At 30.6% G+C, this 24782-nt stretch overlaps 3 protein-coding genes across 3 annotated transcripts; 2 read left to right on the top strand and 1 right to left on the bottom strand.

The window, feature by feature from the left end:
- Positions 1-2779: 2779 nt before the first annotated feature.
- Positions 2780-3886, top strand: LOC124834121 (HMG-Y-related protein A-like). The gene is made up of 2 exons (XM_047308735.2): positions 2780-2965; positions 3184-3886. Exons 1-2 carry the CDS (start codon positions 2912-2914, stop codon positions 3670-3672), a joined length of 543 nt encoding a protein of 180 aa, XP_047164691.1. The 5' UTR covers positions 2780-2911; the 3' UTR covers positions 3673-3886.
- Positions 3887-12300: 8414 nt separating this feature from the next.
- Positions 12301-17953, top strand: ALY4 (ALWAYS EARLY 4). The gene is made up of 7 exons (XM_047308718.2): positions 12301-12546; positions 13267-13578; positions 14410-14553; positions 14650-14718; positions 14911-15098; positions 16194-16244; positions 17455-17953. Exons 2-7 carry the CDS (start codon positions 13324-13326, stop codon positions 17648-17650), a joined length of 903 nt encoding a protein of 300 aa, XP_047164674.1. The 5' UTR covers positions 12301-12546; positions 13267-13323; the 3' UTR covers positions 17651-17953.
- Positions 17954-18293: 340 nt separating this feature from the next.
- On the bottom strand, positions 18294-21847 carry LOC124834123 (alpha/beta-Hydrolases superfamily protein). Its single transcript, XM_047308737.2, has 5 exons — positions 20841-21847; positions 19877-19935; positions 19597-19725; positions 19023-19158; positions 18294-18779 (listed from the first exon to the last, which is right to left on the bottom strand). Exons 1-5 carry the CDS (start codon positions 21543-21545, stop codon positions 18471-18473), a joined length of 1338 nt encoding a protein of 445 aa, XP_047164693.1. The 5' UTR covers positions 21546-21847; the 3' UTR covers positions 18294-18470.
- Between the last annotated feature and the right edge of the window lie 2935 nt (positions 21848-24782).

Below are 24782 nucleotides of genomic sequence, written 5' to 3'. Positions count from 1 at the left end.
AACAATGTAAAGATGTATGAGATACTTAAATAATAAAAGTTGTTTATTCAAGATAGAGCTTGCATATTTTATTATTAAAATAAATAAGTTATAAATAAAAAAATTTATTATTTGACTTTCACTTTAAAAATATTATTATATTTCTAAAACTTTTATTTTCTTGTTATATTTGACTTTTCTCCAAGTTTCTAAAAGTTTTATAATATTTCGAATTTCATTCTAAAAGGATTAACCTTTGCAAAACTTTTCTCTCTTCTTTGACTTGATTTTTTTATAAGTTTCTGAAAGCTATGAAAATGAAAATCTATTATAAAGATCATAGTGTAGAATAGAACAATTATGTCAAATCAGAATTTTTATCTAAAATCGTCTTTATATGCCTTTTGTAAAAATAGTTTTTATAAGTTTTTAATACATGAGTGAGATGTTGCTTGCATGTGGCTTTATTTAACATAAGATGAATATTTGTATGTCTAGAATTCTTAAGTTATATTTATATCACTGATTTGAGTTTTATGTATTGTTTCTTGTGAGAATAAAATATTTTTGAATTCTTTTAAAATCAAGAAGCTTAATAAGTAAGAGAAACTGATTTATTTTCTCATTGTACTTCAGATTAGATTATTTGGTTGTAAGAGTAATGAGATCAATATACTTGATTTAAAAATTTTGATCTATTTGATGAATTTTGGACATTTGAGGATTGTTGAATTATGAATATAAAAATTTATTTGATACATGTTATGTCTTTATAGTTTTGTGTGAGTATTGATAAATTAAAATAAATCAATTGAGTCAAATTAGTTTGATTTAAAGTCATTTAAAAATTGAATATATGATTTTGGCATGAGAAAGGAGTATAAGTGCTCAAATTTAACTAATTGGTTTGTCTGATATTTTGAAAAAGATAATAAGACTCTACTAAACCTTAAATTACATATGTGAAAATATTAGGTATAGAGAAAGGAAAATGTTTTTTTAACAATTTTTTTAATTTTTTTAACAATTTTTTTACGATCACCTACATAATAGTTCGTGATTGGTTCGTTTCAAATATATAATTAACCAATAAAACAGTGACATATAATAAATTATATTTCTTAAAAAAATTTATATAATCATCCTAATTCATTAATCTAATAAATATAATTAAATAATCAAATCATTTACTGGATCACATCACATCAAACAAACATCACCACATTGACTCAACTTCGAAAAAACTTGTATCTTATCGAATTAGACTCGTATATATATATATATATATATATATATATATATATATATATATATATATATATATATATATACCTTAAATATTTTTTCTAAATAAATGCATCTTCTTATTTTAAGATAGTAAAAATATGACTATATAATACTAAACTACGTAATAATTAGTACAAATTATATTAAGAGAAAAAGAACACATAATCTTTGTGAGGATGGATTTGTGTGATCCTAAATTCACATATTTTTACTCAAGTGAAATTATTTGAAAGTGTTACTGTTGCTTTTGTACAACTATCCTCAAAGAATCCATGGTGGAGGAATCAATTTTGGAGAAGGGAACCGATTCTATTAGTTGAGAATCAATTATGAAATGCATGCATGATGAAGGGAACTGATTTTGTTGGTTGATAACCGATTTTTGGGGGCACACACATGGTGGAGAAATCAGTTATAGTTTGCAGGGAACTGATTTTTTCCCTTTGAAAAATTGATCTCTCTGATAAATCTTATTGGTGTTTGTCTCATGTTTCAGGAATAAGTGGATAAACCATGCCCCACTCAAAATTACTTAACGGATATCATTATTTTAATTATTTTTGTTTCATTTTCCACATAAAAGCTACTCACAGAAAATATTTTCTTTTGAAATCCAGCAATTAAGAATTGAGAGTGCAATTCAACTTCTCTTTTTATACGAACAAATCCGGAAAGTAGTACTAATTAATTATTTATGATAGAATAATTAAGAGAGAATAACATAAAATGAAGTTAACTGCTCCAAAATAATTTTAATAATAATAAAATTTTATTCTATATTAATTTTAAATATAAAATAAAATTATAATTTTATATTTTAATATATTAAAAATTTTATTTATAACATTTATCAAACCATTCACAAATTTTCATAATTTTTTTTTTATCTTTTCACTTTAATCTCTAAATCTCTTAAAATAAAATTAAAAAACTATATTTTTAAATTCAAATTTTATCTGGTCAATTTCCTTCAAATTCATCGAAGGAAACAAAAACATTAGTTATATACGAAATCATGAAGTTCGTTATACTGTGTACGCAATTGATTATGAAACGACAGTAGTCTGAATGCTGTGTTGGTATAGCTAATATTTCCAGTAGTTTTCTTCCATTAAAAAAAATAAAAACAAGGTTAATTGTTTTTACTAAAAAAAATATTAAGAAGATAGTTTAAAAAAAACAAAACTTGGGATAAAAAAAGAAGGTAATAATTGGTTGGGGAATGTGGTAAGGTTGAAAGTGATTGCAGAGTGAAAAAAGAAGAAACGGCATATATGAAGGAGAGGAGAAATATTAAAACCATTGCAATCAAACATCCCCATCCACATCTTCATTCAAAGATTAAAAACACTGCCACGTCATCGATCCGACCCTCCTTCTCAGATCAAGATCCAACCATTCCATCACCACCCCTTCCGCGATTCTCAGCCGTTCCTATTTGTCACATTGAAAAAACAAAGAAGCCTTTTGCTTTTTTATTATTTATTATATTTATTAAATTTATTATCTTCCTTCAAATCAGATCCTTTTGCTGGAACAAGACAGTTGTGTGAAAACTCTGCAAGCATAAACTTCAGTTCCTAAAGGTACTGTTGGAATCCGAGGTTCCAAACCCTCAATCAAACAAACTCTGCAACTAACTTTAATGGCTTCTGGAGACTTCATTAATAAATCCCTCTCATTTCCTCCATACCCAGAGGTAAGTAGCTTCTAACCACTTAGCATTAATCTCTTTCTTTTCTAATAATAAAGTTACCTTGTCAAATTTCCTACCCCGTAATTCTTCAAAAATTACCCTTTCCTTTTTCAATCTTCTGCTCATAATTAGGGTTAATCCCACCGTACTATTTTCGAATTTGGATTATTTTCTTTATAAAGGAACAAAGTTAGGAAGACTGTTTGAATTTTTTATTTCAGATGATTTTGGAGGCAGTTGAGGCACTGAATGACGGGAATGGTTCGAATAAAACATCAATTTCGAAGTACATAGAATCTAGGTACGGTGTGTTGCCTCCGGGCCACAAGGTACTGCTGAATGTACACCTTGCAAAAATGAGGGACACTGGGGTGCTTGACTTTTGGAAGAATAACTACACCAAGTGTGACCCAAACGCGCCGCCGCGGCGTGGCCGTGGCAGGCCACCTAAGCCCAAGGAACTTCTGCCTCCGGACACTGTCCTGTCACCGCCCAGGCCCAGGGGCCGCCCCCCAAAGGGCCCAAGTGACATGCAAAGGCCACCCAAAGCCACCGCTGGGAGTGGCAGACCCAGAGGCCGGCCTAGGAAGATGGCGCGGCCAGCCGGAGGATTTGGGGAAGCATCGGCTTCCTCGTTGAAGCCCAGCGCGAGGCCCAGAGGAAGGCCTCCGAAAGTGAAGCCTGGATTGATAGAAAATAATGCTCAGTAGTGTAGTAATATTAAAGCCCAGAAGGGTTGCATGGATAGGGATGTGTTGTTTCTGCAGAAAGTGGAACTGAATAACTGTTGTGTGTTGACTAGAGGCTTTTGTGTGTACAACTGTGTAGTTATTGAGACTTTGTTGGATGTACATTGTAATTGTGAAAATAGGACAATTAATGGGTAGACTTAATGGAATCAATCTCTAAAATTCTTCGTGTGAAGAGTTTGTATGTCATTCGTTTTAAACTGATTCTTGTCTAAACCTTATTTTGTTTTGAAATAAGTAGTTATAGTGCGCTTAATTGATACTGTGAAATTTTACAGAAGACTGTCTTAACCTAAAACACTTTACTACAATACTAGAATGTTTGAATGCGACAAAGTCATACCACACATCCTTTGCTTTGATGTTAATATTTTGATTTAGACTTGAGAGTTAGGCTCTGAAGTTGAAAGTTGAAATGGAATTTTGGTCATGAATCTTTGTCAGTGGCTTAGATTTGATTGTTGCAGTGATTGAGTCAATGCTTTGATGGTTGAAAATGATTGGATCCTTTGTTGAAAAGATCAACACCAAGCAAATTTGAGAGTTGAGTAGCACATCAACCTCCTAAATCCTGTTGCATGTCGTTTTTACGTCAGAAGGAGTTTATGGTAGTTGAACTATAATAAGAATGATAAAGATTTTGATATTTTTTTTCCTGTGTTTTATATTCTGCATTTGTTTTTATTACATTTCCATCTTACTACACCCCAGCTCTCTTTTTCCTCCCGTTTTCTTTGCTGTTATGACTCCTTTTTTTTTCTATATAGAGATGACGAAATGAACTGATCTTTTGTGAATTATTCGAACTCGTTTTTTGTGCGTATTGTCCAAATTCGCATTAAGTGAGAACCTTTAAAAATCCTCTCTGAGTGGAAGTCAAGTGTTAGTGAAAATCAAAAAGTGAAAGACAAGTGTGAACAGCTGAGTGGCCGATCGGTTTTGAATGTGGTGTAAAACTTGAACTTTCAAATTTCGTGCCACTTTTTCTGCATGCACCCTTCATCTTCAACCTTGTGAACCTTTCATTTTTTTCTCCTTCTCTCTACAATCTTCTTCTTCTTTCTACAAAATCTTACCATTTTCTTCTTCTGATCATCATTCAGGCAGCGCCTGAGTCCTCCTGGTGCCAAGAGCTTCACTTTGCACCGATCAAGTTGTTGGTTTGAACTGGTAAGTTCATTCCTCTCGTAGCACTGTTGCTTTTCTAGCACATGCAAACTCAGTTTCTGTTTGCATGAGACTATCATTTTTCTTCTATGAAATTCTGATAGCAATTCTGGTCTTTTATTTTGGTCTAGTTTCGTAATCGATGAACTCTAAGGGTAGAAGAATTTGTAGTGGTGAGCCATTATTCTGCAAGCGTGAGCGTTCGGCTGAGTTAAGAGGTAAGGAAAGCTTATATAATTTGATTAAGATTATTAGTTATGAATGGTTGTATGTTTGTTTGATTATTTGATGAATATGAAGTATTGGTGCTACTGTATGTTTGTTTATAGGAGTGAATGATTTATAACTGAGGTAAACTGGGTTGTTATAGGGTTTGATCTTCAATCTGCAGCTTTCTGCGTAATCCTATGTTTGACACCAAGAGTCATTATTGACCGTTCGATTTTCCTTTGAGCATTGGTCTGAATTAGATTCTTCTTCTATAGAGAATTTCAGTTAATGACCAATTAGTTTTGTATTATTATACATGTAAATAAGTGTTCGGTCTACGTATAGTTTCTCATTTGTACTTCTTTAATCAGCTTAGTTAAGATATTCAATAATACCTAAATTCTTAAATATTATATTTATCCTTTGTTGAAAATAAGTCATATGTATTTGTAATTAGAATATATTCCTTCATTGTATAATCTCAGTAGGCTTATGATGAGTCTTGTCTTGTATATGGACTGTTCGGTCCTATTCTGTGGATAAGTGAAAGACCGCTCGGTCTTACACTAAGTGTTCGGTTAGATTAGTTTAAGAGGTATTCTCTCGTTCGATATTGCTTCTAAGATGGGATATTGTTTTCTTGGATTGGTATGACTATGTTGATGATTAATTATGATGATATTTATTTAAAGATATGATGGATGAGGAATGTAATGTGAAGTATGATGGTATTTAAAATATGATATGAATGGAATAGTATGGCTATGAAAGAGTATTCCAGAGAGGAATATCTCAGGAATTGTTATGGAATGGTAAAATATGAATGTGGTCATGCTAAGGTGGCGTTTATCCTGATATTCTGTGATTACTCATTCTCAAGTAGAGAGGAGTAAATCATGTGAGAATGGCAGGAGGTCCTAGTCCATAAGGTTAAGATGAGCGAAGTATAATGGACTAACTTCGGGTGGCAGCTGTTGAGGGCATCCCAGCTACTACATCACCCGAGTGCACAAACGTCGTAGCTACACAGAATTCATACAGTTCGGACAGTCATAGTCAAGTGGTCGGTCGTTACATGCATTGATGTATGAGTATGATTGATTGTTGTTTGATTGAATCATGGAATTATATGTTTTATTGAATTAATTAAATTACATAAGCTTACCATATTTCCTGTCTTGTCTGTATTGTCCATTCGGCCGTCATTCCTGTTGCAATGATCATCCTGTGAATGTGAGCAGAAGGGAAAGAGTGCTTGCTGGAAGAACCCTTGGAAGAAGTGGAGGTTAAGGCTGAACCTTAAGACCGTTCGACAATTAGAAGATTTTCATTTTGTATAACCGTTCGGTATAAGCATGGTTTTGGAAACGTTCGGTCTAGTTCTTCTTTATGTAAAGTTTTAAATTATATGGTATTTTTGTAAGATCGTTCGGCCATAATCGTATCTTCTTTTCCTTATATAACTAAACTTTAATATTATTAATATGTGATTATTCTATGATATGTTTTTGGGATATTACACATATGTTATGATATGAGTAAATAATATTTTTTTTAATTAGATACAAGAACATAGATAAATATGTACATAAAATGTTTATCTCCAATTCCATAGTCTCCATATATATTTGTTCTCATTTGTTCCATTTAAATTGGTACAATATCTATAATATATTAAATGACCTAATATATTAAATTGGTACACTATCCATGAATTTAAGTTCAAAAGTTAAAATATTTATTTATAACTTTTAATTAGTTAATGTTTTTTTTAATTTCATTCAATATATAATATTTATCGGTTTATAATAAAATATATTCATAAGGAAATATTTGAAATATTTTTAAATTTGAATATTTTTTTTATATTTATTTAAAAATTCTTTTTAAGTCATTAACTTTGTTTCATTATTGTTTGGAAAATCTACATATGATTGTGAAATTTTCGTTAATTATAAAATGTTTTATATGATTTTATTGAATCGTTATTTGGTATTTTAAATAAAAATTTATACTATTATAATTTTTTTATAAGTATTTGATATTAAAGAGATAAAAATATGTCTTTTTGATATTGAATATAATAATATATTTTCTTTGATGTAATTTTTATTTTTATTTACAAAAAATATTACTTGATTTTAAAATAAAAAATGAACATGAGGATAAATATAATGATATACCGAAAAATATTGTACTATTTAGGTATAGGATAAAAATGAGGATAAACTTTTACTCTCAAGACCTCAAGATGGTGGGTATTGAAATAATGAAATTCATTTTTACATTGTTTTGTTTCGATCCTTAAATGCTATGTTTGATTTGGTCATATCCATATATGTTACGTGTCAGTTTCACAAAATTAGTTTTATGTATTTTTTTAAAATTATAAGATAAATTATATTTATTAAGTAATCTAAATTTTATTTTCTTAAATGGATTAGTCTAAATTTATTTATTATAATCTCAAATTCATACATGTTACAAACATGTTCATGAAGTTATAGTATAGGTTTAAAACATTTTCAAGTGTTAGTCAAATTATAATTAATAAGAAGTTTTATAAACTAAAAATCTAGATTTAAAACATTTTAAAGTGTGAATAAAAAAACACCAACTAATAAAGTAAGAGAATAATAAAATAATTAACATGTGTGAAGTGTTATACAATCAACCCAAAAAGATTTTATAAATTATATTCACCTGTTATGTTTTGTGGAAAGGAAGTTACTCAATCTTAATGCATCATTATAGTTCATATAAGACATGAATAAGAAAAACATAAGCATGACCTTTGAATTTACTCAATACACATGTATTTGTATAATCAAAAGTCATAGTTTTATAAGTATTTGTGAATACGTGTTATAGATACTTATTAATGAATTGTATGATAGTTGGTGATTCCATGAAGTTAATTTAATTAATATAAATTGTTATAATTACCCTATTTGTTTTATAAGAAGAAGTGAAAGTGTCGTGTTATATATATATATATATATATATATATATATATATATATATATATATATATATATATATATATATATATATATGTGTGTGTTCAATTTTTTTAAAATGTTAAATTTTAGATAAATATTTGATTTTATTTTGAATTACTTTGGAGACTTTAAAAATATAGTATAGGTATACGATTGTATTTGATATCTTAAACTTTGATGCTTATATTACTAATTTGGTATATTTGAATAAGGTGTTACAACATGCATTTTATATAATTTTAAAATAAATTGTTTACGGGTTTAAATCTTACTACATCTAATCTCATTAAAAAAAAGGAAAGTAGTAACTCATATTTTCACAAAGAGTCTAATTTGTTGATTGGAAATTAATCCTTACAAAATATTTGGAGAGATATTTATCATAACATTGAGAATTTCGGATCTGTTTCATCAAAACTTATAAAAAAGCTTCTTATATATTGATTTATAAGAATTCCAATGAATCGAAGTAACAACAAATCGGTGATTTTTTTTTTATTATTTCAATTTACTTTAACTAAATGCATGTTTGATGAACTAATAATCTAGCTATTTTTTTATTGGTTTAAGCCCTCTTTTGGTCCTCATATTTGTTGATAAATCTCAAGTGAGTCATCGCTTTTTAAACTGTCAAAATTGGGTTCATATATTTGTAAAATTGAGTTAACTTTATCCCTTCCATTAAGTTTTGATAAACATGTTAAGAGATGTTGAGCTGTCATTTTTCTAAAATGGTGTGGCATTGCGTATTAAATTGAATGGATTATGTGTTAATTCCACATCAGAAATTTCCATTCACAAAAAAAAAATTCTCCCACCCATTAACTTCGTCTTCTCCATAGAAACCCTAGCCGTCGTTAGCCATGCCCGCCACCATCCTCGCCTAAACCACCACCGTGCTACATAACCATAACACCGTTAAGCCACAACCTTCCACTGTCAATCTCGTCGGATCCACCATCTTCTTTTGACCCAACCAGAAAAAAAGATTACATTTTTGGGTTGGGAAAAGGTGCATTTGCAGTGCTGATTTGGGGTCATGGAAATTGAGACAGTGCTTGGACTGTGGAGTCTTCATCTGGTTGGGGTAGTTTTGTTTGGAAGAAGGGGTTGGAGCCATAGTGAAAAATTTGATTGTGATAAATAAAGATTGAACTGAGAAGAAAGAATTGAGAAGAAGAAGAAATTGACGTCGGAGACAAATAAAGATAAAACACATAACCCATTAATTTAATACATAATACTACGCCCTTTTAACGTCGTTTGTCAAAAATTTTGACAGTTTAAAAAGCGATCATCCACTTGAGATTCACCAACAAATATGAAGACATGGTTTAAACCTTTTTTATTTGATCCATAAATTAAATTGATAATCACACAAATCGTTTATAAGATATCTCAAAATTCAATTAGCTTACTTACTTATTTTTTACTGTTATATATTTATTTCAGTACATTATTTTTAGTGTTCGTGTTTATTTAACTTTCAGTGTATTTATTTATTTCATTATTATTCCTTTATTTTAATACATTATCTTTAGTATTTGTGATAAGATCGTGAAGAATGGTTCAACATTTAAGATATTGAATATTTTTTTAAATATTGTACCTTTTTTTATCTGTCGTGTAATTTTTAAATTTTTTTTTACGCAATCCAAATTAAAACATTTAAATCATGCAAGTAAATAAAAATTAAATTAAATTGATACTTATTAAATCAACTACTTTAAATAAAACAACTTATATATGTTAAAACAAATAAAAACATTAAATAGTTCAATAAAAATTTAGTTCCTTTTAAATATAAAATTATATCTACATCGTGCACTTTTATTATTTAAGAAAAATACGAGATTATTTATACAATGAAACATATAGTTATTTTCCTTTGTGACATTTAGGGATGGACAAATAAAACTAAACTACACTGTATTACTAAAATATGTACTGAACTAAAAACTAATTTGCCTAAACTGAAGTAAAACAGTTTAGACAAACTGAACTGTTTTTTGTTTTATGGACTGAACTGAACTATACTAAATTGTACTAGTTTTTAAACTGAATTGTAATAGTTTTTAAACTGAATTGTACTAGTTTTTAAACTGAATAGTATAAGAATATATGTTCTTTTTAATTGAAATTTATTTTAATATTTATTTTATTTTATTCATAAGTGTCTTACAAATTAACTTTTTAATTATTTTTAATTATTTGATATTATTATTTTCTATTTTATTTATATTTCTTTAATTATTTTATTATTTATTTATTTTTTTTATTTTTTTATTTATATTTATTTTGTCATGAATATTATTTTACTTTTATATTTATTTTTTTTGATTTTTTATTTATATTTTTTTGTTTTATATGTTTATATAATTTATTTTATCTTTTTATCTACTTATTTTATTTTAAAATAATTTTTTATTTATATTTATTTTGTTGCCTCGTAAAATTATTTTATTAATCAATTATTTATTATTTATTATTTATATTTTATTATGTAAAAATTAAACTAATATTTATTAATTATTATAATATAATAAAAGATAATACTAGAAAATTACTGTTAACAATCGTTTGTTAATTTTTTTTCATTTGATATTTCTATAATATTAATTATTTTTGCTACTTTACTATTTTTTTATGATATTTCATTATATAGTCATTTAATAAAATTTAACGTTAAAAAATATATTTTAGTTTTAGTCTGTAAAATACTATCATTAAAAAATAATAATATTGATATTTATTTTAAATTAAGTTGATTTTTAAAATAAATAGTTATTTTAGTGCGTGCGCTTACACACATTTTAATATCATTAAAAGTGTTTTTAACATATTTTTACATATTTAATAATATGTTAAAGAATATAATATATTTAAAGTATTATTTTTTTTATATAGTCTTTTTTTCTTTTATGATTTCTATTACTTAATCATTTAATAAAATTAAATTTTAAAAAATATATTTTACTTTTATTACTTAAAATAATATTATTTAAAAAGTAATATACGTTCATTGATAAAAAAATATAAAAATTTGTGATAAAAAAATTTTATCTTAAAAAATTCATTATTAATTTTTTATTTGAACGGTTTCTTTTATTATATTTTATTATTATTAAATAACGTTTTCTTAGCAAGACAGATAAGTTGAACCAGAACTAGAGAAGAGAAAATAGTAGATATAGTTCTCACAAACCGAAACTGTTATAAGTTTAGTTTTTAAAAACTAAACTATAAAATAGTATACTGAAGTTTTAATAAAAGTGGATCAATTTTTTTTAAGTATAATATAATATATTTAACTATAGTACAATACATATCGATTATTTTTTGCCTACCTTCTACTAATTATGATAAACACTTTTAATCCAATAAACTAAATTTATCAACATGTATAGGTTATAGACTAAATTTAAAACTAAAAACATGACTTATCAAATACAATTTTTGAATGCTAAAAACTAAATTATCAATTAGACACTAATTTATAAGACTAGAGTTAACTTATAAAATAGTTTTGCCGCACATACCTTAAATCAATTATTCTTGTGAACATATTTTAAGGACGTATCTTATGTCTCAAACCAAACATCAACATTATTCCATTTAACAGTAAATATAAAATAAAATATAAAAAATACTTAAAGAAAATGTTTTAAACAATAAAAAGCCCAACAATTGTTTAGGACATATCGTTCAAAAAGTTCCATAGTCAAATTAGAAACAACGACACAGAATTTCAATCAATCATACATTTTTTTTATGACAATTCATTGTTCTTTTTGTATTAATAATTGTAACTTACTAATAAAAATACCCTTTAATTAAAATTTTTATAGTGAAACAGTATCCTACGATAAATAATCGATATAAGGAATATTCAAATAAAAATAAAAGTAATATGATGGGAGAATAATTATGATCTTCATAATAAATTATTGTCGCTATTTAATAAATATAGTAGTAATAACTAGAATGAATTCTATAAATTATTATGATCGTGATAAATTTGGTTATCATTATGATTTGAGATATATTAATTCCAATATTAAGAATTTATTTGCGTAAATGTGAGTCACATTTGAGTGGGAATTTTTCTGACCTGTGTTTGTTCTGCTTTATCGTAGGACACGGAGCGAAGGAAGGTCAAAAGACTAAAAAGCCCCCGAGAGCATTTTAAAATGACCCAAACGGACGTTTCTTTCGGAGAAGCTAAGCTAGCTCTAAACCCAACACCTCTCTTACGCTGCTGAAACCCTAAAACCCCATTTTCACCCACACATGCGTGGATCTTTCCTCTCCTTTTTCTTCGAAACCCTAATCTTCGCCCCCGTTTATATTGTTTATCGATCCTTCGTACCCCCAAAACTCTCAATAGCACTCTCTCCCTCTTTCCTCTGATTCTCGCTTCACAATTTTCCAACCGCGTTTCTGTTATCATCTGCAGGTGATTCTATTTTTGTTTGCCCAATTATTTTTTTCTAATTGGGATGTCTTTTGTTTTGTGTGGTTGTTTTTGCGTTTAAATGGCTGTGTTAATTATGATAGACAGTGTTTTTCTCTGCCTAGATCTTTCCAGTTTTTCGTTTTTCGCACGTTTTTAAGGGTAAGCTTCCCTGAAAATCTTTGGTTTTAAATTTGGGGTCGGATTCATACTAAGAAGATATTTTGTTGAAGGAGACAATTGTTGGAGTTTACCATTGATTGCAACGCGTCTATGAAAATATCAGGAATTTCACTAGGATCTGTTCGCTGAGAGATTGTGGTTTTCAAATCTTTAATTATTTTGGTGTACTTAGTTGGGATTGGTTATTCAGTTCTGGACGTTGGCTGTTTAATTATTATACTAATAAAAATATAGTTTTGGGCACATTATATATTATGTTTGGATAGCTTCCGGACTCAATTGCAGCCTTTAAAATCTCGTTGAAAAACTGAAAAGGTTGAAGCAACAATTAGTTGCATTGGGTTGAATATGTGGTCGGAGACGATTCTTTTAATTAGCCTCCCCCAAAAGCTCACCAGTAGAGAATCAACCAAAGTTTTGCTTTATGAGTTATAACATCGATCCTCTTAGCCCGGATATTAGTTATTGTGTAATATCTGCGTTGTTCAATTTTATTAGGTTTGGGTTTTGTAAGTATAACTTATTTCTTTGTCTTTGCAGGGCTATATCATTATTGAAATTTTGTGAAGTGCTTGACCTGTGTTTAGTTTTCGTATAATGGCTTCTTCCTTGGATATGTCACTTGATGATAGAATAAAGAACAGAAGTAACAGAGGAGGTAGAGGTAGAGGAGGACGTGGCAGAGCCCAGTCTGGCCGTGGGCTAAGCGGGTCTCTTAATGGTGGAAGAATGGCCGGTGCTGTTAATGGTAGAAGAATGACTGGTGCTGGTAATGGTGGAAGAACATCTGGTGCTGTTCGTAGAGGTCCTCTTATGGTTAACACTCGGCCATCATCATATGCTATTGCCAAGGCAAGCTCAAAAATCGTGGATGCTTATACATGTGCTTGAGAATGTGATATGCTAAAAAAATACCCAATTATGAGACGTTCAGCATTATAGAAACTCAAAAGCAAGTGGAATTCCGCTTCTTTAGTAGTTGTTCCATGGAGAAGCTCATGCTCGATCATTTTGCATCATCAATGCCTTTGTCATAGTTCCATAATGTCACAATTAGTATGAACATAAGAGTTTTGCTTTTGTTTTGGGGGGCTTTGCTACAGATCTCTGATGTGTGCAGGAGTTCTTTGGTGATTCCTGGCATATTATGTGAAGGGGCTTCATTAGGTGAATTTCAAAATGGTGCTCTTACATCTAGCACAAAAATCATATAACTATAAGTGGGGTTAAATTCTCTAAACCATGCTAATCCATTTCATTTTACACGAGATGACTTTAAGTGTTTGGCTGGTTTTGTGTGGACTGGTGTTTTATTGGATCCTCTTGCTAAGTTCGGTTCTACAGTGCAAGAATTCAGTATACTTCCCTAAATCATGGTATTTTGCAAAGGAGCTTTTTCGCTTAGAACCAGAACTGGAGCTCCCACTAGTAGCATAGCACCGGTTTATATGCAGTGGGTTGAATTCTTACTCCCATTTACCATCTTTCACCTAAACATTGATGTTTGAGTACGAGTTCTCTTGAATATATATTACCATGGTCAGATCAACTTCGTTAATAGCGTGTTTTGTTTTTTTATGGAGATTTTCCTGCTCTGACTAATCTTGAAGAATAGTGATTTTTTCTGGTCATAATCTGATGTGTTCTTTTGCCACTTTGGGAACTGTTCTGTTCTTTGGCCAGTCTATTCGCAGAACTAGGCCCTTTCCATGGCAGCATGATTTGTTTGAAGATAGCTTAAGAGCTGCAGGAATTCAAGGAGTAGAAGTTGGCACCAAGTTATATGTTTCCAACTTGGATCATGGAGTAACCAATGAAGACATAAGGGTACATACTATGCTGTATCGTCATATGATTCTTTCTTAGTCGCTGTTTCTACCCAATCTGTGTGGAAGTTCTCTTGAAACTTGATTTGCAACTCAGGAACTTTTCTCTGAGCTTGGAGAGTTGAAGCGTTATGCTGTTCATTATGACAAAAATGGACATCCAAGTGTAAGTATTGGGTTTTGTCTTGTAGATTCAGTTGCCATTTTATTTTAGCTTAAAAGTTGGTGATTTTGTTTTTCTTAAGAGGGAGTTACTTTCAATAACCAAAAGTATAATTAGAATTTTTCCCCATTTTACTTTAAGTTCTAGAAAATGTTGTGCTTAGCATTCTATCTGATATCTTTAACTGTGTAACAGGGTTCGGCTGAAGTTGTTTATACTAGAAGAAGTGATGCATTTGCTGCTCTTAAACGATATAATAATGTGCTTCTAGATGGAAAGCCCATGAAGATTGAGATTGTTGGTTCCAATGCAGAATTGCCCGTAAGTGCTCGGGTGAATGTCACTGGGGTGAATGGACGTAGGAAGAGGACTGTTGTAATGACGTAAGTTGCCTTGGTAGCATTTTGATCTGTATTTTAGTTTTCTTTTCTTTTAATATTGGGATCCTTCAGTTAACTTTATTTTATCTTATGAAGTATTGAAGCATTATTCTGTTTGTCTTACAAATAGTGCATTTTTATTTCGAATTCTGAAAATATGGTGTCAATTCTTCTGCACGATCAAAACATGCAACAACTGACTTTTTTGTTCTTCAGTGTTGTCGTTTTTGGGTGCAGATTTGATAGACAACCAAGACGCATCTTACTACCCCTATTTTTGTAGGCACCATGCCTTATTTCTTCTACTATCTTATCCTGTCCAATGAAACTAAGTCCCTCCTTGACAGACATCTATACTACTCATTTTTGTTATCTGGTTCTTTGTCTAAAATTCGAGTTACTCTCATTTCCAGTAGCTATCTTTAGTTTGTTTTTCTAGCCTATGAGCTCTTGTTCTGTTCTCCGTCTTTTTTCATGTTTTTGGCACATTTCATATATCCATGCATTGGTTGGAATGTTTTGACAAGAACGTTCGTACATGTTCAGGAGAATGTGCTTGGTTTACTATTTTCATGTCAGCCACGAAATGAGAATCTTAGAGCCTGCCTCTGTTCTTCCTAAAATATTCCAGCGGCCTAAAATATTGTTCTATGGATCAACCACCAAGATAAACCCATGGTTTCAATGGCAGAAAGAAATTGCTACCAGTTGATTGAAATTGTTCAATGGCAGAAAGAAATCGCTGTGCCAATCTGGTAGCTGTTCTGTACTAGAGTTAGGGCATAGAATAGAAAATGAGTGATTTCCTTGCATTTTGATATTGGTGCAGAGCTCCCTACTCCTGAATCGTCTAACCTTTTCTCAAATGATAAGATGATTTTTCTATCAACCTTCCCTTTACCGGCATTTGCTTTACTTATACTATCTCAGTCAACCATATAATGTAACTGACCAACTCCATTGTCGATAATACACTGGACTGACTACTAATGGATATTTACCAGTTTTAAGTTTCTGCTAAAATCCCTGAAGTCTTTCTGGAAACAGCATTTGCTGCTTCACTGTTTGCTGATGTTTGGACTTCTGACTGTCTTGCAGGCCTAGAGGTGGACCAGCTGGAGGTCGTGCTATTCCTAATCGTGGTGCTGGGTAAGCCTCTTAATTGTTTTCTTTGGCGTAATCTCTTAACGATTATTGTTTTACTGAAATTTGTATATTGGACTTTTGTCAACAGTGTTTATATATTCCCTAGCGCAAGTTAACATAGTAGTATGAATATTTTGCCCATTTATGTTTTGTCTTATACTGAAATTTGTATATTGGACTTTTGTCAGAAGTGTTTTTATATATTCCCTAGCGTAAGATAGCATAGTAGTATGAATATTTTGGTCATTTATGTTTTGTCTTATGTTTAAGGTATTTTGCTGCGTTCTTTAGTTCAGGTATGGTTTGGATAGAGCCCTTCCTATCTTCGATTTACAAATAGTTCATTTGATGCTTCATGCATCTTTTTCCTCGTTTTCTTTATACTGTGTTTTTTTAGAAGATTTCATAAATAATGTTTTTAATCCTATTTGACTATGAATAAGATTGATTTAAATATTAAGCTGTTGATAAGCAATAGATGTACATGTGATAATCATTTGCGATGTAATGTTTTTGGTGGAATGAAAATACAGTTTTTTTCGGGAGGAAAGGAAATTTGGTAGCGCGGTTGTGCATTCCGACACATGATTTGAAATTTTGTTGCTATTTTCCGTATGAGAAATCACAAACCATAATTGTTTTTAATGGTACGAAAAATGTAAAATAACAGGTACAAAATAAATTATTATACTAGTTAAATGATCTAGAATCCACCTGGTATATGCATGGTTTGATGGAATTGGGCAAATTTATCTACAGTGTCTGCCCCGTTGAGAAAAATTTCATTTGGCATTGGCAGATATAGTGATAGTTTCCTTTAATAGCATGGGATGTCCTTTCATCTGTTCAGGCTATTATCAGAAGTTAGGAAATGCTGTTGCATTAAATTGGTGTCCAACCTTGCACTTTTGGCGATGTTGATTGATGATTTGTTTTCGATATAACATGTTAAGGTTGGTTTAGTTTGAACATGGGGACGATGCAATAGTGTAATCCTTTTTCTTTTTTATGGTGCGATATTGAGTAGTAGGCACTGGTATTGGTTAGGTTTTGCTTCCTGTATGCTATTGACCTGCAAGGTACCGGTACAGTAATTTCATCTATTGTACCTCTGTTTGGTACAGTAATCCTTTATGTCGTTATTGTACCGTTATTTCCTTTCCTTTCATTGTTGTATCCAGGACTTTTGTTCATATTTAATTTTTTTTCACAGTTGGGGACGTCGTGGTGGCACAAGGAGTGGCACAAGGAGTGGCAATGGTCGGGGTAGAGGTGGCGGAGGTCGTGGTCGTGGCAACGGTCGAGGTGGAGGTCGAGGCCGTGGTAGAAAAGACGCCGTTGAGAAGTCAGCAGCAGAACTTGACAAAGAACTGGAGACCTATCACGCTGAGGCCATGAACATCTCTTGAACTCGGAAGCCTCAGCTTATTTTGTGTTAAGATTTGGTTCCCTGTACAAAAAGTTCGTTTCGTTGGTGTTACTTTAAATCTCTTGCTGCTCGGTGCTTTTAAACATGCCATCTGATTTCACCTTATTTTAAGTCTTGTTAGAGAGGCCGAATGATCGACCTAGGGATTTTCAATTTCAGTTATAGATTTTAGTTTGATTTGCGTTTTGTTTTTATATTATTGTAACTGCAAATTTCAAATGTTCACTGTTTCAATGTTATTTCTTTCTAGTTGACGAGAATAGTGATAATGAGCTTGAGACAATACAGTGCATATAGTAAAAGTTAGCAGTTGTCAATACAGTGTATTTGACCTGAAGAAAAAGTAGATCATAATGAATGTCTTAACAATTTCAATCTAATAAAAACTTGTCAAAATTAATTATTTAATTTAACCTGAGTTAGAGGCAGTATTGGTAAAATTTTCGTTGTTTTTAAGCTTTTCATCATTGTCGAAAATGAATTTTGAAATTGAAAACTATTAATTAAATTATTTTTTTGAATGGTGAATAATTATTTAATTGATCCTTGGAAAGAATAAGATATATTCTAGTTTATGCTTGAATATTCACAGCACTGACAGGGTATTATTGCTTACCACTTCATACCAGGTGAAAAAAACGATTTATTCATATATACTTCAAAATAATACAATCAACCGACTCATTTGAAATAGCAGTCCTCAACTTATGAAGCTGTAATCCATCTTTTTACATGATGAATAAACAAAATGAAGAATGTTTAAAAATAGGAAAAAATGCAGATATATGAATGAATGTTTTTCATTCATGATTTAGTTCTACCGTTTTACTCTTCTTTAGGAGTTTTTCAACAACCTCATCCCAGTTTGATCTTCTATCACTGGATTTTGATTGGGTACTTGACACGTTATTGTTTCCACTATCCGATGCTTCTTCACCTTCATTCTTCTCCGCCGTTTCTTCCTCTGCAGAGTCCACTGCATGAGGCACGTTTAAGCTAACAGCCCTTTCCAAAGCATCTCTATGTTCTTTCTCTATGGTCTTCAACCTCTCGAACTTTTGTACCGTTGGAGGCTCTGTCACAGTTTCAGAGCTCTTCCCCTTCATCAACTAAAACAGAATACCCAAAACAGTCACAATTTCGTTACGTGCACAAAACAACGACAAATTTTCAACACAACTTTGATACATTGATCACATCATTACTGATAACATAAACATAAACTCGAAAACTTGAAATAACACACACAACAGAACCAAGTTTTCTATTCCGAGTCTTTTTCCTAGTTCGGATTACAAAACATCATTCGAAAAAAAAAAAAACAGAGAATCAATTGGTGGGTAATTCCTTACTTGCAAGGCTTTCTCGGCCTCCCTTTCAATCCAAATAATTCCATGATCTGATGTTGCATTACACGACAAGACGATATGCTCAAATCTTCCATCAACAGGAATAGCAGTCCTCACTTCAGGAGGAAATCTCCCACATCTGTGTTCCCCAAAGCAATAATAAATTTCATTATCAGGAAAAACATATTACTATGTAGCAGTAATTCAGGACAAGATTTGACGATGAATAAGATTTCTCAGTCACACTTAATGAACTATTCGTTTGTCAGCCTACATCAATCATGCTACCAGCAAACTATATTAAACAAAGTCCTGTCAGAACTTTGGTCTTATTCTACATGCTCACCTTTCCAGCAATTAAAACAATTACAATAATACAATCTATGGCGATGAATTTTTAGATTGTTTAAATCAAATTCCCCTGTTTATGGTTCACAAGAATAACACAACTAGAGAAGACATAATTTTACTTTTGCAGCAGACCAAGCAAATTAAACAAAGATTATTATGAATATTCCCACAATATTCATGCTGGTATTGGAGCTTACTATGAAGGGAACAATTTGCGATTGAATACCTGCAAAATTTTCTCTCAACAATATGGTACATTCGTCCAGGCGCATAAAGTCTCCTTGGATCTCTAAGCTTTCTACCCTCAGGTATGAAAGTGTCTCTCAGGCAAACCAACAACAATAAGCAGGGCAAACTGTTTAAATCATCAAGGCCTGGTTTAAGAGATTATCGTGATATTTCACCATGCTCCATAATAAAACAAATAAAAACAAAAAACCAAAGGCAAACTTGAAAGTTGAAATCCAAATGCGCCATGTCCATACTACAGAAGGGGCTGTACCAACCAGAATATAGATTTGAATATATCTTCCAACGGAGTGGGCGTTCTTGGCAAGAAATCATCCTGCACCAAAATATAAAAAACTTCAACTTTTACGATGTTAACCAGAATCATCATCATACAATTGAATAAATGCACAAGATTAGTAGCACTAAGCAGTTTGATGGGGAAAAAGAAAAAAAATTCTAACTGTTCCGTTTAAAAAACGAAGGGATGGGAAATAATTATTTCACTCTTGTGTATTATTAAGATGTCATACATTAGGTACATGTTGCCTTACATATTTTTGCAATTTAATTTTATTCACACATCGCCCTATACACATAATTTCAATCAATAAATCACAAGTTTCTAAAAACTACTACTATCCGGAAACTACTACTATCTTTCAAACAGTACATGATGTAATACAATATTTTAATTCAGGGAGAAGGTAACACGTGAAGGATAAAACTGATAGTTTACTCAAACATAAACAAACTACAGCGACACCATGGTCGGGCTGAAAAAAGTCTTACAGAATACGTTAAAACGAAAATATGAATAATTACAAAAATATTCTGAAAATATATGAAGAAAAAGTAAAATGAACATACACTGTTTTCATTATTTTTTATATTATTGTAAACAATTTTAAGAAGTAAAAAATCAGAAAAAAAAAACCGTCTTCTCAGTACCCAAACGAGATTGAAAATACGAAAAACTAAGACAATAAGTACTGAGTAATAATGCAGTCTTATTCTTTAGTTGAATTATCATGGCTCTAATGGTAAATAGGTACTATAATCAATAACACCTGGTGGCACTACACATATAATTTCTAACGAGTGTCATAAGACTACAAACGCTGGGAGTAAAATCCCACCGAAAAGTTAAAAATTTTCCCTTAAAAACAACACTGGTCTAAACAAATACGAGACAATGCAGCGCACAAACAAAAAATTATTGAGGAGGTATGAAGTTGTAACCTGCAAAACAACAGAATGAATAACATTGGCATACTTGACAGCCAAATTGAGGGACATACACCTGGCAGGAGCAACCGCGTAACACCGAATCTTCTCCTTGGGAATCCCACCCAAACCATCCCTATGGTTCACAACCAAAATCGTCAACAACGACACCACCCCAGAACCCAAAGAGTGTCCCGTGAACACCATATCATATTCGGAACCGTTCTCCAACCACAATCGCTTCAGTGTCTCCGACTCCCTATTCAGCAGCCACTGCGCCGACTTCAGCAGCCCACGGTGTACGTACCCGCCGTCGAACATCTGCTGCCCCAACCGGTTATCAAGTAGGACTTTGTAGTCACTCTCATTGACCAGGTTGAGGCCACGTACCGCCAGCACGATCTCCTTGTGCTCGTGGTCGAGGTAGATGAGGTAGGGCGGCGCGTGTCCGAGCGTGTCCTCGTAGGTCACGCGCTTCACGACCCAGTCCGGGTTCAGGCGGTGACCGGGGGCGGGCTTGTAGTAGTGGGGATTTCGGAGATCGGGGTCGTAGTTGGCGAGGATGAGGCGGCAGACACGCGGCACCGGGTCAAACTCGTCAGCGGTGGCGGCTGGCCACGTGGCGCTGTCGTAGTTTCCAACGTAGGTGCAGCGCTTCCAGAGCCACCTAGCGCAGCCCAGCACGAAGACGCACTCCACCACCCCGCATGAGGCCGACATGGATGGGACTAGGGGGGTTTGATGTAATGGGTGTCTCGAGAGGATTGAAAATTAGGGACTTTTGGAGTAGGTGCTGAAAGGTGAGAGTTTGCGTGTGATGGTGTATCAGAGGGAAAAGAAGAAGAAGAAGCTTAATTGGGGTTTACTTCTCCCACTGATACCTTTGATTATTCCATGTATGCAGAATGGAAGATTCGCTTGAGGCTCTACAGAACATAGCATATAGATGCAGAGAGAGGAACAAGAGACTGAGATTATGACATTTTCACACCTTCTCTTTTTCTCTACCATAGTCACTTTCCTCTTTAAGGTTCTTTTAAATTGTCCAAATTAAGCCTTAAATACCAACTTTCCATTATTTCAAATTCAGATGTTAACATATTTTAATTTTAATTTCTATTATTTTGGATATAAAGACTACAAGAATTACTAAAACTACATCTACAAGAAATAAATTCTAACTGGAAAATAAAAAATATAATGAATATGTATGTATACAAATTAAACAAATAATTGAATCATCGATATTTTGATATCAAATATTGAAAACTAATCATTCAAAACCTTAAAATCCATATAAATAATATGTTTCTTTAATATATCCAGACATGAAGGTTGGGTTCATGATCATGATTATTTGTAAACTATTTTACTTTATTAGCACTTTTTAAAATAATTGATGAAGAATCATAATGTATTGCTTGGAGTAATAATTGATAATTTTGGCTTTGTTTTCCTGTCATATTTGTTAGAATATATGTGAATGCATAAGCTTCGAGGTTGAATATTAGCATTGGATTTTATTTTTAGGAGCCTAACTTTTCATTTTATTTAAAAGATTTTCCTTTGTGTGATAAATTATTTGAAAGAAGAAACAATGTTTTGTTAAAGGATGTGACTAACCAAAGTTTTGAGAGTGATTTGAGGATGTGATGGTATTTGAGTGTTCTTAAATGATTAAACTTAATTGAATTATTAATTACGTGATGAATGTGCAACTACTTTTCTTTCAAATGCATGCATGTTTGGACTCTGCACTCAGCATCCGTGAAAAGTCTCCACTGTTTACCAATATGTTTTCTTTCTTTCTTCTTCTTTTTTTTAATTCTCTATATAGTCTTTTTTTTTTTTGTGTTTTTATAAATGAAAATTAAGTGCAAATTTGTTTAATTTTGATAAAGAAGATAAAAATGAAAAACTACGTCAAGTTTAAGAAAAACTTTCTCCATATTTATTAGGAGACACCTCTTAAGGAAATTATTGGTACAAGACGTTTCATAATTTCTATACAGTTGCATATTTATTTATTTTATTAATTTTTCATTTTAAAGATATTTTATAATTTTTATATGATTATATATAAGTATTGTTTAATAAATAGTAAAAGTAAAATTTTAAAATTTATAATAGTGATAACTAATTTACTATATTAATAGAATTTTAAAAAACTAACTAAATTATTTATTTTTTTTAATTTGTGTGACTATGTTAAAATTAAGCATCAAACGGGTAACTTTGGTTCAGAAGAGAAATTGAAAAATGATAAATCTTTTATTTGAAAAGGAAAACAAACTTCTTTACTGCTATTTTTCTCTCAAATAAAGAATATAAGCTTGTCTTTATATCAATAACAAAAGAAATTAAGGTTAATTGTGTTCAAAACTGTTTATGTGTACGACAAAAAGATAAAGATAATGTTGAAATACATAATGTTTAATTGGTCAATAATTTCATTTCTAGACAAATTAAATACATAATGTTGAAAAAAATATGAACATATATCAACAATATGTATACTAATGTTAAAATAAAAATAATTTGCATTTACATTTCTTAAAATAATGCTAGTTTGCAAATAGAAATTCACTCCACTTTTATAAAACAATATCTCCATCTCCTCTAACCTTTTTTTATAAGATATTAGCATTCCATGTATTTTTTTGAAATAACATTCTCCTTTATTATACTTTTAATAAAGTTTATACTCACTTCTATTATTTATTATAAAATATTATATCAACTAAAACTAAATAATTTTTTTTGAAAGTAAACAAATTTATAGTTTTTAAATATAAATTAAAAAATTGTATGAATGTCCTTTGAAAAAATAGAACTGTAACTGTAATTTAAAAAACAAATAAAAGAAAGTAAATATATTTTGAAATTTAAGCAAAGATTAGTGTAATTTAAAATAATTAAAAATAAATAAATATTTTAATGTTTAAAATTAAGAACATATATTATAAAAATAATTTGTTCTTTATTTATGTAGAGAAAATGAAATTCTTTACTTTTTTTTATCACAAGTTTAGTTAGATTAAAATTTCCTTTCCAATAAATAATTTTAAGATGTTTTTGTTGTTTACATGCGGGAGAGTTAATTGATACAATAGTATATCAAGATTAACTTATAAAAAAAATTAGATTAAGATATTTTCTCCAATCATTTAGAGATATTTATGTTATTTGCATGGAAGAGATTGAATTATTAAGTTTAGTTGATCAAAATTTTAAAGGTTAAATTCTTTCCGAAGTTCTATTTTGGTTTTCATCTCAAATGGATAATTCACTTGTTTTTTGTTGTCAATTAGTGAAAAATTGACGCAATTAAACCTTTGTTGTTAAATTGTTTAGCATTAAAAATATATTGATGTGATTTTTTTAAATGACGCAACAAAGTGAAAAAATTTTAGGTGGGACACTGAAATGAATTTTTGTATTTTAAATATTAAAAAAAATCATAAAATTTAATTAAAATTAAATTGGGATGTTTTCATTGTAGTTACACTGTACAAAATTAGGATTCCTTGATAGGATTCAGGGTTCTATCATACAAATTGTGGATTGATTAACTGAAATTGGGGATTGATTGAAAGAAATTAAGGTTCAGTGAAGAGATTTAAGTGTTACTCATCATCTTTCAAACTTCTTGATTGAAATGTAAGGTGGTTTGAAGTCAATTGCGAGGTAATTGATATAAATTTAAGTGTTAGTCATCATATAGTAGAGTATTCATAAATATATAGAAAACAACATAAAAGGAGATTATAATTTTAAAATATAATAAGTTATTAATATAAATTTTGGTAAAACATATATTTTATATACCATATATTTTAAATTGTAGATGCGTGTATATATTTATATAATGAAATGTTTCTGTAATCTAATAATAATAGCATATAAATACATGGCCCGTTACAATTTACAAAGAACCCATAACCAAGTTTTAAAATG

The sequence above is a fragment of the Vigna umbellata genome, chromosome 5 (genome assembly GCF_029865625.1).
Source record: "Vigna umbellata cultivar VRB3 chromosome 5, Vumbellata_1.0, whole genome shotgun sequence".
Lineage (NCBI taxonomy): Eukaryota > Viridiplantae > Streptophyta > Magnoliopsida > Fabales > Fabaceae > Vigna > Vigna umbellata.
The sequence above is the reverse complement of the archived record's forward strand: the minus strand, read 5'-3'. Positions and strand labels throughout refer to the sequence as shown.